Consider the following 16197-nt stretch of genomic DNA (forward strand, 5'->3'; position numbering starts at 1 on the left):
GAGTACAGCTGAGACACGTTGTAAACAGTCCCTAATGCACTTTCCTTTAAGCAAGCAAAACCTGCACAATGCTGCCTGCTACAAGCTGAAATAAAAGATTACTATATGTAATAAAACACAGCTTAGTCTAAATGGAGATGAGATGGCCCTGAGGAATTATTCCATATTTTCAAACACGCACAACAATGAATAATGATAGTTGTAGATAAACATTACTATTATATGATTTAAGGCTGCCCTATATTACATCTACTTTAACTTCCATTTACAAAGATTAAGAAGACATAGAATAACTAGGATAAGTATGCCATAATAGCACCTGCCCATCCCACCTCGCCGGCTGCTGCGCTTTTCTATTTGTTCTTTATTCCTCATCTCATTGGCTTGCATTCTTCCTATCGTTTTAAAAGGACAGACAACATCATCTGCTGCCTATGGCTAAAGGAACCGGTTATCATGGTCACACTGCCTGAACCAAGCACCATTCGAGCGGTCCACAGTGGCCTCTTCCCACCCCATCAGCCGTGATTGATAGACTACCTATACCGAAACAGGGAGAAATCTATCAAAAAATGAAGGTGCACAAGGAATAACTTACCTGGTACCCCCCTAATGACCCAGTATAAAGGTGATAGCAGGATCCAGGATAAGCTGCCCGGTGTGTGTACATGAGGCGCAGCCCTTTTTCTGCCCATTAAATAATGTGTATATGGTGTTTTCCGGCAGATTTATACTCTGTAGGCTTCATCTATAAATTGCAGTTCTCCTAGAGCTGGTGGGTGGAGCTCACTCCTCACCCCTCCATAGACTTGTACTGCACAGGACAAGGCAGAGCAGATTTTTAACTCTTCTTAGATCTGCCACACCAGGCCTGGGCAACAACTTTCCTTTTCATTCGTAAAGGTGTTAAAGGTGTACTCCGCTGGAAAACAATTTATTTTAGATAAACTGATGCCAGAAATATTAACAGATTTGTAAATTACTTCTATTTAAAAATCTTAATCCTTCCAGCACTTATCAGCTGCTGTATACTACAGAGGAAGTTCTTTTATTTTTGAATTTCTTTTCGGTCTGAACACACTGCTCTCTGCTGACACCTCTGTCCATGTCAGGAACTGTCCAGAGCAGGAGAGGGAAAACGAAGGTGAAAGCGCTCCAAAGTGTACTTCACACTTAAAATCAAATATAGGAGAAATGCATGAAAGCCGCTCATCCTGGATGGTTGTGTAGGGTCATACACAACAATGATTAACACACAATAATGGAACGGGACCATTTGTTGCCCTCCAGAACGAGGATAACTTGTAAATGGGATAGGCTTCAGCAGGAACAGCCGGCTGAAGGTGGCGCTGACGGGACCCAAGTACTCACAGCAAGGATAGATAAAACACAGCGTTAATGACCAAGATGCAACACGTTTCGCTGCGCACGCGCAGCGAAACGTGTTGCATCTTGGTCATTAAAGCTGTGTTTTATCTATCTGTGCGGTGCGTACTTGTGTCCCGTCAGCGCCACATTGAGACGGCTGTTCCTGCTGAAGCCTATACAGTTTTGAAGTTTGGAACTGGCCTAAAAGATTTCCTGTTTGCATTACCTCTGCTGCCCTGACCATATATGTACACCCACACTTTTGTTAAGTGATCCTAGAACCACTCTGCATATGGAAGCCATCAGTGTTTCTTGTTAGGAGATTACTCCAGGAGCATGGAGATTCCCTGCACAGAGTCCATACCGTCATAAGGGGTGTTGTCTGAGAGAGACATGGACGTTTGACCAGAAGCAAACCTTTACAATATGGCGAAGGCAGCCATCGGTAAGAACAGAGAAAACCAAAAGAAAAAAGCAAGTAAACATTTTAGACCAAACACCACGAGAAGTAAATAAATGAAGGCTGATACGAAATAAAAAAAAAAAAGAAAACCAAACTGGAATAAATGCCTTTCCACAGCAGAGAAGCAGATGGTTAAAGCTGGCAAAAGAAAAAAAAAACTGCACATTTATTCAGAACCAACAGATGCGATGAGTTTATAATATTGCTGCTTTAGGATACACAAAGACTGTCGGCGCAGATTGTGGGTTTGGGCCAGTCTATCAGTTATTAATGATCTTGAAGAACAGAAGTCCTAGAACACTCTTGTGAAAAGAAAAATGGTTCGACAGACACAGTGCTATGTGGGCTGCCAGTCTCCTTAGAGATGGAATAGGAAAACCATGTTATACTGGGAGGAATCGGCATAAACTTTGTTTTCTTCCTCCGAGGAAAGGAAAAGCTTCACCTTCAAGCCCAGGAAGAATGGTCTTAGAGTGGCCATGTTGTCTTCACATCCAGTATAAGGGCGCGTTCCCACTTGGCGTGAACGCAGAGTATTTCACGCTGCGTAAAATCTGCAGAAGCAGCGGGAAATATGCTGTGTATCCCTCGCTCACCATTCACACAGGGCTTTCCGGCGGCAGCCCTATGTGTGTAGTGAGTTTTGGAGGCGGAGCCGAGCGTCACAGTCGCACCGACACACGGCCCCGCCTCCAAAACTCATTGCACATATAGGGCTGCCACCGGAAAGCCCTGTGTGAATGGTGAGCGAGCAATACGCAGCGTATTTCCCGCTGCTTCTGCAGATTTTGCGCAGCGTGAAATACGCTGCGTTGGAATGTGCCCTAAGACTGAAAGGAAGGCTAGGTTTACTTAAATTGTTACATATTGCTTTAGAATCCTCCTAAAATCTTTAATCTTATTTGGGGTCTGTGTAATCTTCAATTAGTGCAATTACACTGAAAGCTAATGCACATCTGAGCATCGGGAAGGAGACTGAAGGACGATACAATGAAAGCTTTTATCTATTATAGTTCACATCATTGCTGATTTCAAAGAGATGGAAAAAGAGAATTTTATGGGTTTTCTGGCAAATTTTTTTTTTTTTGGGCTAAACCATGCTCACAAAGCTGCAGTTTGTGATGGCAAACCATTGTATACACCTACTTTTTAGATTGTGGGAGTTGTTGCGCCCATGCATGGTCAAATTTTTCAAAAAACTTTGCATTAAATCAACATTATAAGCAAATATAGGAAACTTTATTATATATCTTACTAGAGAAAAAAAATCCCCTCATAACACATATCAAGCTGCAAACACAAATCTATAATTAATAGCAGAGGGACTAAAAGTTCACTGAGGGATCAGGATATAAGTTGTCCATGACAGTCTACGGAAAAGAGCAGGGTGAAACAAGGTAGGCTGGGATTACATATGTCAAGTGTCTGGCTCCGCCTAAACCCCTTTCAGCTAATACCACTAGTGCATCAGTAGTCATCAGTTGTTTAGGATCCGGCATTTATTATAGTGCATGCCAGGCAGGGGAATGTAGCAAGATGCATTCTCCTGTCCGGTGCCCAAGCGGTGTGTTCCACTGTCTAACTTGAGACACGGGATGAATGTGAACTGTTCCATTAAAATAAATAAGATCAGTTTCCTCCACTACCAGTGCCTGAGAGAAACTCCACGAGCGCCGGGCATATGTGAAGGAGGCCTTAGCCGCAAAGTGAAACAGAGAAAAAAAAACACAGAAGCTACTGAAAGTACTGATGTCTCATCCCAAAACTTTATTCACAAATGTACTTCACAGTACTGATCTATAATGTCCTCAACGCTGCTGCTTCTGAGGGTGTCCAATAGATATATAGGGGAGCAAGATCTCTAGTACAAATCTGATAAGATATCAGGATCGCTCACATCTTTTGGAAACTTTAATGGACCTTGTTTGATTAGGGACAAAACTTAATACATATAATGTAATGTAAGGTCCAACCCAAGGCAAGCCATGTCTTGTCCACAAATATTGTATACATATTTTCAAGACTTCTTCATACACCGAATAGTCGGACTTTCAATTTCCAAATTTTGTGAATAGTGAAACATCTGCTGCAATAAACTTTTCCTGCCTAACCTGAACACTATTCTGCAGGATACGAAAGAAAAACTAATTTAACAACAGAGATTTTATTTAAATTTCACATATAAATTTGTCACAGCAGCCGCCAGAAAACACTATCTTTATGTAAAAATTTACTGTATCAATATTGCATAAAACTAAAGCAGCATAAATAAAGCAGATTACCAGGTGTTTTGTGGAAGTGAAAATGGGCCCATATTTTATTGTATTTTATACACTTCACTTCTGTGAAAGGAAATAACATTTACGTATAAAACTGGGAAAGAGAGAGCTTCATTTTTCAATCATGTCAAAACAACTAAATGCAGTTTGCCACTGAAAAAAACAAAACAAATATGCAAACAAATAATATTAATTTGTACAGAACTATATTCATTGCCAGAATTACTGGATGAAAATTTAATGGTAGCTGTCAATTCTATTGTAAGTACTCGGCTTAGCCATGACTGTAAGGCTAGGCTCTTTTATACTGCGGTAATTCATTTATGTGAATGGTAGACCTTGACAAACTCAAAATTATACATTACAACAGAATCGCTGAACAGCATTAACCTGATCTCAAAATCCATGTTGGATATAGAATTCTAATTGCAAGACACAAAAACACTACATTTTGGTCATACAAGGTAACAGAAAAACAGTGTATAACTGATCGCATTATGGTTATTTAGGTTTAGCCTTGTAGGATTGGGATGCATATAACCACCAGTTGTGTGTAAGTAAGGAAACAACATTAAAGGGTTACTCTGCTCCCCAGGGTCCGGAACACTGAGTTCTGAACACTGTGTGCGCGCTTTCGTGTTCATGCCCGCCCCCCCTCATGACGTCACAGTCTGCCCCCTCAATCAAAGTCTATGGACTTGCATTGAGGGGGTGGGACGTGATGTCACATGACGGGGCAGGACATCACGAGGGGGCAGGCGTGAACACGGAAGCCCACACACAGCGTTCGTAACTCAATGGTCCAGACGCTGGGTAGGGGAGTAACCCTTTAAAAGTCCTTTGTAAACAGAAAATGGTCACAGAAACAACACCTACTAGGGCCCATCAGAGGCCATTGAAGATGCTACTGGACGCATAGATAGAGCCCATCAAAAGCCATCAAAGGAACTTCAGGGTACAATGTTTACTACAGCCCATGTGAGGACATTGAAGACGCAGCTGGACACATTCTCTACTAGAGATCATCAAAAGCCATCAAAGAAACTTTAGGAAACAATTCATGCAAGAGAAAGAACGGGCACCGCTGACCATGCACATATGGCTGTAGCCAGCTTCACCAGCCAGTCGGCTTCAAAGTACCTGGATGAACCTGTATGTTTGGATTTGATAGTGCTCACGCGAATAGTAGTCAGTCCACGATAAAACTTAAGTAAAGGGGGGGGGGGGGGGGGGAAGAACAGATGACATACCGTGTAAGTCCATGCAAATACAGCTTTATTCTTCAAACAGGAAAATGGTTACAGGACAGGGCGGATGGGTGCATCGGGGGAAACTTCGGGCTTTGCCCGAAGTTTCCCCCAATGCACCCATCTGCCCTGTCCTGTAACCATTTTCTTGTTTGAAGAATAAAGCTGCATTTGCAAGGACTTACATGGTAAATGCTCCATTCTTTCTTTTTCTTACCTAAGCTTTAGGAAACAATGTTTACTAGCGTCCATCAGAGTAGTTCATGGAAGCTACATGACACACTGTCTACTGCAGTAAATCAGCCGCTACAGAAGAAGCTCCATGACACAGCATCTACTATAGTCCATAAGAGGCCATCAAAGAAGCTCCAGAACACAATGGGGGAGATTTATCAAAACCCGTCCAGAGGAAAAATTGCTGAGTTGCCCATAGCGACCAATCAGATCGCTTCTATCATTTTTGAAAAGGCCTCCGAGAAATGAAAGCATCAGATTGGTTGCTATGGGCCACTCAGCAACTTTTCCTCTGGACAGGTTTTTCTAAATCTCCCCCAATGTTTACTACAGCCCATGAGAGGACATTGAAGAAGCTGCTGGACACATTCTCTATTAGAGCCCATCAGAAGCCATCAAATAAATTTCAAGAAGCAAGGTTTACTAGAGTCATTCAAAAGGATCAAAAAGACGCTACATAACACATTGGGGAATATTTATCAAAGGATTTAGACTGTTTTTTCCTGTCTAAATTTGTCGCACAGAAAGTCGCAGTATAAATCTGTGCGACTTTTTTGCCACATTTGCTCTAGAGGATTTTTAGAACATGATGCATTGGAAAATGCATTGGTGCTGAATTTATCAAAAGCGACTTTTCAGCGACAAGTCGCATCGGTTGAAAGTACGCCGAAATGTCAGACCATGCTGGAGCAGGTTTATATACAGTCTAAAGCATAGATCTCAAAGTCTGTGCACAGAATTTATCAAGAGCCGCGCAACTTTTGATAAGTTAGGCGCACAATAGACCGGCCTAACACACTGCATCTACTAGAGTCCATCAGAGCAGCATCTACTAGAGTCCATCAGAGCAGCATCTACTAGAGTCCATTAGAGCAGCATCTACTAGAGTCCATTAGAGGAGCATCTACTAGAGTCTATCAGAGCAGCATCTACTAGAGTCCATAAGAGGCCATCAAAGAAACTCCAGGACACAATGTTTACTACAGCCCAGGAGAGGACACTGAAGAAGCTCCAGAACACATATCACAATCAGTGGCCTAGGCAAACCGAAAAGTTCTCTAAATTTGTATTATTGTGTATATGTCCAAAAGGCACATGACACACGTAACCTAGTAACTTAGTGGGTGAACTGAATTTTCACATGATGCATTTCACCAGAGAATCTGCTCTCTTTGAGAAAAACATAGGAGTCTATGCAATAGACAGTATAATGCTTCCCTCAGGGACTGGGAAGCACAGGGCATAATTCTAATTTAAAATGAATAGGAATTGGGTGGCTACACACTATGAGAATGAACTCCGTTTACACCGAGGTACTGAGTTACACCCTACCCAAAGGTGCCAAGGAGATGGAAGTGCTCAAAAATAAGTGGAATCAGCCTTCTAGGTGGGGACAGGAATTAAATTATCTTGAATACAGGGTTTAAAAAATGCTTTAAAAAAAAAATATATATATATATATATTTTTGAACATTTTTTGAATAATTTTTTTAAAAACATTTTTTAAACCCTGTATTCAGAACAATTTAATTCCTGTCCACACCTAGAAGGCAGATTCCACTTGTTTTTGAGCACTTCTAATTCTTATTTATACTAATTTATACTATTAACATTTGTTACAGAAATATTTACTGGGTATCTTTTTGGGCATGTACGCTTTGGGCAGTAACCTTGAGGATAATAAACAGACTCAGCGCACCTGACAGACAGTAGTGTTAAAAGCCTTGCCATGAAAAATAACTTGTCTCACTAATGGGCATTTGTATCAGATAAATCAATGCTTGTATCTCCTGAGCATGCTCTTGAATTGTCTTTTACATGCTGCTAAGGACAATAGAAACAGAAGGAAACTGCTAGTAAAAGATGAGAAAAGGGGACAAGGATGAGTTTTCAGATCACTTAGGACACAATCCACCAAATTTAACAAATGGTAAAAACAAAAAATGCAAGACTAAAGGTCATCTCAAATTATATTTTGATAAATCTTACAAAACCATGCTGCCAAGAGTGTATTTATCACATCAGGCATATAATTATTGCCACTAAGACTCAAGAAACAAATAGAAAAATGTTAGAACATTAGTACCATTATAGGCGATCTCCCTTGATATTTTGGGGGCAGCAGGAGGACTGAGGACACATATCTGGGAAGATGTTCTTTCATTAACTCATGAAGTGGTGCAAGTCATAGACCCCTACACCCATGAGACCAATCTCCTTTTTTATGTGTAATATGGCCCTATCTGCATTAAAATAAAAACTTGTGAAAAGTCTATAGACAACATGCCTTGGAGAACTAGTTTAGGCAAGTGGCAAACTCAACACATGGAAGACTTAAATGCTTCTTAAAAACAAACCATAAACCTACTTTATATCCTCTCACACTTACTACACTATGAGCTACCGTATATACTCGAGTATAAGCCGACCCGAGTATAAGCCGAGACCCCTAATTTCAACCCAAAATCCCAGGAAAAGTTATTGACTCGAGTATAAGCCTAGGGTGGGAAATACATCATCCCCCCTGTCATCATCCAGACCAGTCATTAACATCCTCATCATCATCACCGCCTGTCATCATTCAGACCCTCATCATCATCACCTGTCATCATCCCCTTTTCATCATCCCACATATCCCCCCTTCATCATCCCCTTGTCATCATCCCCACCCCCCTTCATCATCCCCTTGTCATCATCCCACACCCCCCCTTCATCATCCCCTTGTCATCATCCCCACCCCCCTTCATCATCCCCTTGTCATCATCCCCACCCCCCTTCATCATCCCCTTGTCATCATCTCCCCCCCCTTCATCATCCCCTTGTAATCATCCCACCCCCCCCCCCTTCATCATCCCCTTGTCATCATCCCCACCCCCCTTCATCATCCTCTTCTCATCATTCGCCCTCAGTGGTCTTCAACCTGCGGACCTCCAGAGGTTTCAAAACTACAACTCCCAGCAAGCCCGGGCAGCCATCGGCTGTCCGGGCTTGCTGGGAGTTGTAGTTTTGAAACCTCCGGAGGTCCGCAGGTTGAAGACCACTGCGGCCTTCGACATCATCCAGCCCCCTCTCACCCCCCTTTAGTTCTGTACAGTACTCACCTCCGCTCAGCGCTGGTCCGGTGACTTCTGCTGCAGGACTGTCCGGAGAGGAGGTGGTCCGGTGGGATAGTGGTTCTGTGCTGCTATCTTCACTGGGGGCGCCTCTTCTCCGCGCTTCCGGCCCGGAATAGAGACGTTGCCTTGACAATGACGCAGAAGTACGTTGGCAATGAACGTACCTCTGCGTCGTTGTCAAGGCAACGTGACTATTCTGGGGCCGGGCCCGAAGCGCTTAGAAGAGGCCTCCCCGGTGAAGATAGCCGCCCGGAACCACTATCCTACCGGACCACCTCCTCTCCGGACAGTCCTGCAGCACCGGACCAGCGCCGAGCGGAGGTGAGTACTGTACAGAACTAAAGGGGGGTGAGAGGGGGCTGGATGATGTCGAAGGCCGCAGTGGTCTTCAACCTGCGGACCTTCGGAGGTTTCAAAACTACAACTCCCAGCAAGCACGGACAGCCGATGGCTGCCCGGGCTTGCTGGGAGTTGTAGTTTTGAAACCTCTGGAGGTCCGCAGGTTGAAGACCACTGCGGGTCGAGAGTTCACTCGAGTATAAGCCGAGGGGGGTGTTTTCAGCACGAAAAATCGTACTGAAAAACTCCGCTTATACTCGAGTATATACGGTAAATGCATCCCTTGATGATGCTTCCCCCATGAATAACCCTTTGCTATATCAATAACTTCATAGTACCACTTGACAATCTCACAATTTCCTGGGTTCTGTAAACCGAATTTAAGCGGAATTTAAAAATGGAACTCCACTGGGAAATTCCATAGTGTGCATTGGCCACTACAATGACTTAGAGGGGATATCTGGCCAAAGAGCAGCACCTGCATTCTATCCGGGGCTGAGTCTCCAATCTCAATCTCCAAAGCTCTTTGTTTCCGGGACTGGAGATGTGACATCACGCCACGCCCCCTCCATACATGTTTATGGGAGGGGGTGTGACCCCCTCCCATAGACATGAATGGAGGAGGCGTGGCTTTACCTCACGTCTCCAGTCCCCGAAACTAAGAGCTTTCCAAGACTGGAGAGGCAGTCCTGCATAAAATGCGGGTGCTGCGGGTCCTTTGGATAGAGAATAAGAGGTCTTTGGCTGGATAACCCTTTTAAAGAGAACACAACCAGTGTAATGGGAACACTGCACATGATACAAAAGTCCATGCACCATGGGGTGCTGCAAACTTGGCTACCAAAAAACAGTTCTGCTATGTTCACACAGCAAGATTTCTGTGCAGAATTCAGCAAAAGAATTCCACCGGAAATTCTAGCGAAGTTTACTGCCCAATGATTTTAATAGGATTCCATAGTCCCATTAAGACAGCGGAATTTCCGCCGCAGACATTCTGCTTTCTGCTAAATTATAAGACCAGTCTTGTATTTTACGGTATCCGATTGAAGTCAATGGGGCTTGAATTTCGTCAGCATTCTGTGCTCCAAGAACACAGAAATTGTGCCCGAATTCTGCAATTCCGTTCAGCAAACTTTGCTGAATGGAATTTGTGTGGAAATGCGGAAATTCCGTCATGTGAACATAGCCTTAGGCTACTGTTACCTTTCCCTACTAGAATCTCAAGATCCGAACTAGTTCTAAGTATAATAATCAAGTATGCAAATCAAATGTACTATAAAGCAGAAGAATACAGATGAATACAGACGTCTTAGTTATGTTCTTGAAAAGTCATAGTAAACATCTCACTCACTCTGACCTTAAGGATATGGAAAAATCGAGTTACACTTGGATTACTAACTTGATTTAATGGCTATAATGCTTTTAATTTTCCCATCTACCCTGCAAAGTAGATCTACAGAGCTCGTGCTTGGCTGAAACCAAGAAAGCCAAAATAGAATGTGAATTTCTTCTTTTTCCCTGTTTAATAATTTGCGGAGATTAACTTATATAGGTCTGTATTGTTTTAATTTAGTTCACTGCTGTGAGTGATTTTCTGCAATTTGATTTCTGAAAATCAAATTTTTGTATCAGTCTGGGTAGAAATGAAATAAGGAGGGTAGACTGGTATATAAAATAATTTCATTGCATGTAGGGGGGGGGGTGAATTACGATCTCATCTCTGGCGGAGGAGGAGCAGTCAAACACATTGTTAATCAAAAAATATTAGACTTTCAGCCGAGGATCATACCATGATATCCTTAAAGACATTGAATAAAGCATTCAGAGAGCCATCATCTGGGGATGTTTAGTGAAGAAAGGAAATATAAAATGATGGAGATATGAAAAAAAAAAAAAAAGTAAAATATAAAAAGAATTAAAAATAAAAATGTGGTATATGCAATATATTAACATCTGGCACTTGAAATGAACCTACTCACCCTCTGTCATTGTTAAGGGTGGCTGCAGACTACTTTTCATTGCCCCTTAAAAGGCCTGCAATGGATCTATGGTTATCCAAGGGTATTTAAAAACACTTGAGAAAATAGTCACCTCAGATCATAATTATGGCGTCTTGACAAGATAACAAGGCGTTTTTTTTTTTTTTTTAAATCAACTGGTGCCAGAAAGTTAAACAGATTTGTAAATTACTTCTATTTAAAAATCTTAATCCTTCCAGTACTTATTAGCAGCTGTATACTACAGAGGAAATTCTTTTCTTTTTGAATTTCTTTTCTGTCTGACCACAGTGCTCTCTGCTGAAACCTCTGTCCGTTTCGGGAACTGTCCAGAGAAGGAAAAAAATCCCCATAGCAAACTTATACTACTCTGGACAGTTCCTGACACGGACAGAGGTGTCAGCAGAGAGCACCGTGGTCAGACCAAAAAGAAATTAAAAAAGAAATTAACTTCCTCTGTATTATACAGCAGCTGATGAGTACTAGAATTATTAAGATTTTTTTTATAGAAGTAATTTACAAATCTGTTTAACTTTCTGTCACCAGTTGATTAAAAAAAAAGTTTTCCACCGGAGTACCCCTTTAATACATTTTGGCATTTGTTTAATTTGCAGTGTTCGCATCTTTTTAGAAGGAATTCTGAAATTTGGCAGTTTTCACATTGGCCACTGAGCCTTACAACAGGTTTGCACTTCCTATTCTGGGAGCAGGAAAAAAAAAATCCTGATAGCAAACTTCTACTACTCTGGACAGTTCCTGACACAGACAGAGGTGTCAGCAGTGAGCACTGTGGTCAGACAGAAAAGAGATTCAAAAAGAAAAGAATTTCCTCTGTAGCATACAGCTGCTAAAAAGTACTGGAAGGATTAAGATTGTTAAATAGAAGTAATATACAAATCTGTTTAACTTTCTGGCACCAGTTCATTTAAAAAAAAACTAATGTTTTCAACCGGAGTACCCCTTTAATGGAAAAGTATTTTCCAAAATTAAATAATTAAAAAAAAAAAAAAAAAATGGTTCCTTTGTACCATTTTTTTTTCCATCACTGATTTCATGCTAACATCCTGGGATGAAACATCCTCCATGATATAGTATAGAATTACAGAGTAATATTCTGTATAATGGACCAAGTGGATTTTACATTGGAATGGAATATAAATATCAATGTTTTACCTGCTCCTGCCTCTCTAGCCACTTGTCCACCAGGGGGTGACTGGCACTCAAGGATGAGCGAGCCTTATCTCTTTCAAATTGTTGTTTAGACCAGTTACTTGTATCCCTGGGGAGACTCCTGTAGTTATCATCTTTCTGTTTTAAAAGAAAGAAAAATACATTATTGAAGGGGATCTTATATAGACACTGGATAAACCAGTGCTTCCCAACCAGGGTGCCTCCAGCTGTTGCAAAACTACAACTCCCAGCGTGCCCGGACAGCCAAAGGCTGTCCGGGCATGCTGGGAGTTGTAGTTTTGCAACAGCTGGAGGCACCCTGGTTGGAAAAATCTGGTATAAACAGTGTGTATTATGCTAAAACATGGGTATTCTATTCTATTTGACGTATTCCCATTCCCAAATAAGTATAGGTAACACATGCTATTAGCCAGCAAAAGATCACTATTAAAATACAAAATACAATAAGGAAACAAATCCCAGAAACAAAAAAAAGTTATTAACTTTATGATGGCAATGCTACAGCAAGCCTCAACCAAAAGGTGTCCTCTTAAGAAATTAATTGTATTATATCCAGTATTAGCACACATATTTTTAGAGGGGTTATCTATAAAGATTATTATGTTTATTAAAAATAGGCACTATATTATAAAAACACATTTAAAAATCATAAAACAATTGATCCAATGATGGAATAGTGACATTATTGACACTGCCACCTGGTGTTCAAACTGTAGAACAACGTGCTCGTCCACCTACTGAGCCTAGAAGTGGAGGACACACATGCTCAGTCACTACTCCCACAACCAGCACAGTAATCCTCTGTCCACCAAAAGAAATAGATTTCTGACCTGCTCTTCAGGGAATGACCAAAACCTCTGCAGTCACATGGCAGTATAGCTAAGAAGACTCCTTCTGAAGTGAGTGACTATATTGTCAGCTGCCAGAAGGAGGAGGAGACCGATTCTACCCAAAGACCACCACCAGCAGTATAGGTAAGAAAAAAAATGATGGGGTATTTTTAATGCCAGAAAAGCTGTAAATTACTTTTAAAAAGCTACTTAAAGAATTTCAAAACTTTTGGTAAAAAAATTAATAAATTTAAAAAAAAAGATCCGTGGGATAACAACTTTATGTTCACACACTGGAAACAGTGAGAGGCATCTGTCAGATATTAACTGAAGGAAATGAAGGCAAACGCAGCAGGCAATCCAACCTACAGGAACATTTTATGTAAAATATGTTGATTTAAAGTTTCCAAAAATATATATATAAAAATAAAAAAAGTTATCAGAAATTTTTTTTCAAGTAGAAATAACATCAGATTAAAGCCAGCCCAACATGTCCAGAATTAATAGCTTCTATTTGTCAGATATGGCTGCTGGGGGCTGAGTGGAATTCTTCTGCAGCAGAGTCCAGTTGATTTCAATGGGATTCTGCTGCACCATGAACGCAATCTGCTGCATCTACAGTGAAAATCCCGATTTTGGCGCCTACAAAAACCATGAACATGTTGAATGTTTCTGTGTAGTCCGCTCAAAAATACATTGCCATCTGTGGAGACAGCGCATTTCCAACTGATCGTAGCGCCAGCAGAACATGAAAATTTGTTAAATATCCACCCGTGTTTTCCGGGCGGTGAGTCCCAAATGTTTTGCTATGTGAACATAGCCTTAGATGCTTGCCATTGCCAGAGCAAACAAAAGGAACAAGTAGAAGACAGGTGCTGCGGCTCAATGCATCACTGAATTTACTACATCATGGGGAAACAGTTTTGATAAAGAGCTCCTACGGTGAGTTCAAATGACTCTGCTGTCCAGATATATGTGATGGAATTGGGTAGAGGAGAATCCATTTTGTGTTAAGAGAATCCATTTTGTAATCAAAGACTTGATATTCTCGGTCTAAGTGACTGTATTCTATTCTTTTTTCTTGTGATTTCTACATAACTAACTCCTGAACTTATGAACTAGAGACGATGGGCACCTTATCTTCAAGAATGCAGACACTTATCTTTTTTCTACCCCAGATGTGTCCTTGAAACAATGGTTCATTATATTGCAGCTTAAGTAATATATCTTTGTTTTAACTTTCTTCTTACTATGAGAAAGATTTATGGTTTTCCTGTGTTTGTACAATGTAGAGTTTACTGCACATGTCTTATTGAAAATGGGCTATATAAAATACTCTTGAAAAGAGGGATAGGCCAGTTCTGCTTACAGAGACCACTTGTGCTTGTGTCGTGATTTTGAATGGCAGGTAGCGTTGGAAGGAAAGTTGGGTGACTGCAGCCCCATACAGGCTTTCCACGCACTATTGGGAATCCGCCGATAGAAGACGTCTCGACCTTTTGGGGTCGAACCTAACATATGCATAGCCACTTTACCATTAATTGATATTTTCTTTAGTTTTTCTCTATTGAACAAAGTAATTGGTGATAAGAGTTGCTCTTGATAAAAAGGTATTGGAGATAGTATGCTAATAAGATTATAGTCTGTTAAAGAGGAGTATAACATTTCTCAACAAGATGAGCACCCAGGTTCACAGTGCATTGACAACAAAGGGGGGGGGTTATCAAATGTCAGTTATCAATGGGAAGTGTACATGGGAAATCTCCCTATTGAGAATGTGAGGCAATGACCTCTTCTTTGACAATCTACACCCTAATAAGCATATCTAGTACTAATGCCACTGCTAAGGGGGAAGTGTGGGTTGGGTTGGAAACTGAGGTTACAAGAGAGAAAATATAAAATTACTGGAGCGGAGTCTATAAAAACTAGCAGCTGTCTGGTTCTAGGTGTAACCTGCAGTACAATTATTAGATTACACTGATTGGAATGAGCTAATTAAAGAAGAAGTAGTGCAGTGATAGAGGATAAGTTACAGATCACAGGGAGGGGTCCAACTGCTGGGACCCCCCCACGATCTCCTGAATGGGGCCCGGGGAGACAGCTGGGGAGACAATCTGACCCCCTCAGGAAGCCGTGGCCGACACCCCCCTCCATGCATCTCTATGGGATACAAGGAGGGGGCATGCCGGCCGAGGATATGTGCGGGGGTCAGCCCGCCCCTTTGCAGTAGACTGCTGGGGCTCCGTTCAGGAGATTGCGGGGGGTCCCAGTGATCGGGTTGGACCCCCCCGCGATCTATAACTTATCCATTATCCTTTGGATAGGGGATAAGTGATCTTTCATATCTTTCACTACAGAACTCCTTTAATCTATAATTCACTAAAACAATGGTCTACAATTAGCAATGTGTGTATGTACCAGTGTATTTTAGTTGGGAGCAATGGTGAGAAACTGCCTAAGTTATGAAATAGTAGAAATAGTCTCCAAATAAATGTTAATTTGAAAAGGTATTTGAGAAAATGTTTATATCAGCTATGAGCAGTCCTACATGTACAACTCCATTAGGGTAAATGCACACTAGACAAATCCGCATAGATTTTGGTGCAGACTTTATTGTGACTTGTTACAGAAGTGCTGCAGATTTGGAGCACATTTTACTTTCCCCACTGACTTCAATAGGGAGATCCACAACAAATTGACATGCTGTAGATTTTAAAAATCCACAGTGCAGGTCAATGTCAGTCAGGAAAATTCACTCTATGTAGATGAGATTCTAAAAATCACATCTACTTTGCTGGTATTGTAATCTGATGTGGAATTGTTGTGAAAATTTCTGGTTGGAAAATCTGCAGTAAACTCCTATAATGGGCATTTACCCTAAATGCAAGGTTGAAGCGCTACTCCAGCGTACAAGTGTACACTTTTTTTTTTTTTATCCTGCCAAGGCTGCCAGCATAGAAATGAAAAAGCAAATGCCTGGCCACAGAGTTGTTCTACCTTGGCCAGTGATTGGCTAAGCATCAGTGTCATGTATTTGGTCCCAGCAAAAAGAAGACGACCGATGCTGGGACAATGTCGTTCAATCAGTGATAAGCTTAGATCCAGTCTGATGCCTTGACCTTCAGCAACCAGG

General features: G+C 41.4%; 1 protein-coding gene across 12 annotated transcripts in view; it reads right to left on the reverse strand.

Moving 5' to 3' along the window:
• Positions 1-16197, reverse strand: part of PARD3 (par-3 family cell polarity regulator) — a 613817-nt gene that overhangs the window by 376215 nt on the left and 221405 nt on the right. For 10 of the 12 annotated variants that reach the window (XM_056519478.1, XM_056519469.1, XM_056519473.1 and 7 more), the window contains exon 5: positions 12217-12351. The exons of the other annotated variants lie outside the window; for them this stretch is intronic. In XM_056519478.1, the coding sequence (XP_056375453.1) occupies positions 12217-12351 (135 nt within the window). The remainder of the gene's footprint in view (positions 1-12216; positions 12352-16197) is intronic. 12 annotated transcript variants of the gene reach the window in all.

Source organism: Hyla sarda, chromosome 5 (genome assembly GCF_029499605.1).
Source record: "Hyla sarda isolate aHylSar1 chromosome 5, aHylSar1.hap1, whole genome shotgun sequence".
Classification (NCBI taxonomy): domain Eukaryota; kingdom Metazoa; phylum Chordata; class Amphibia; order Anura; family Hylidae; genus Hyla; species Hyla sarda.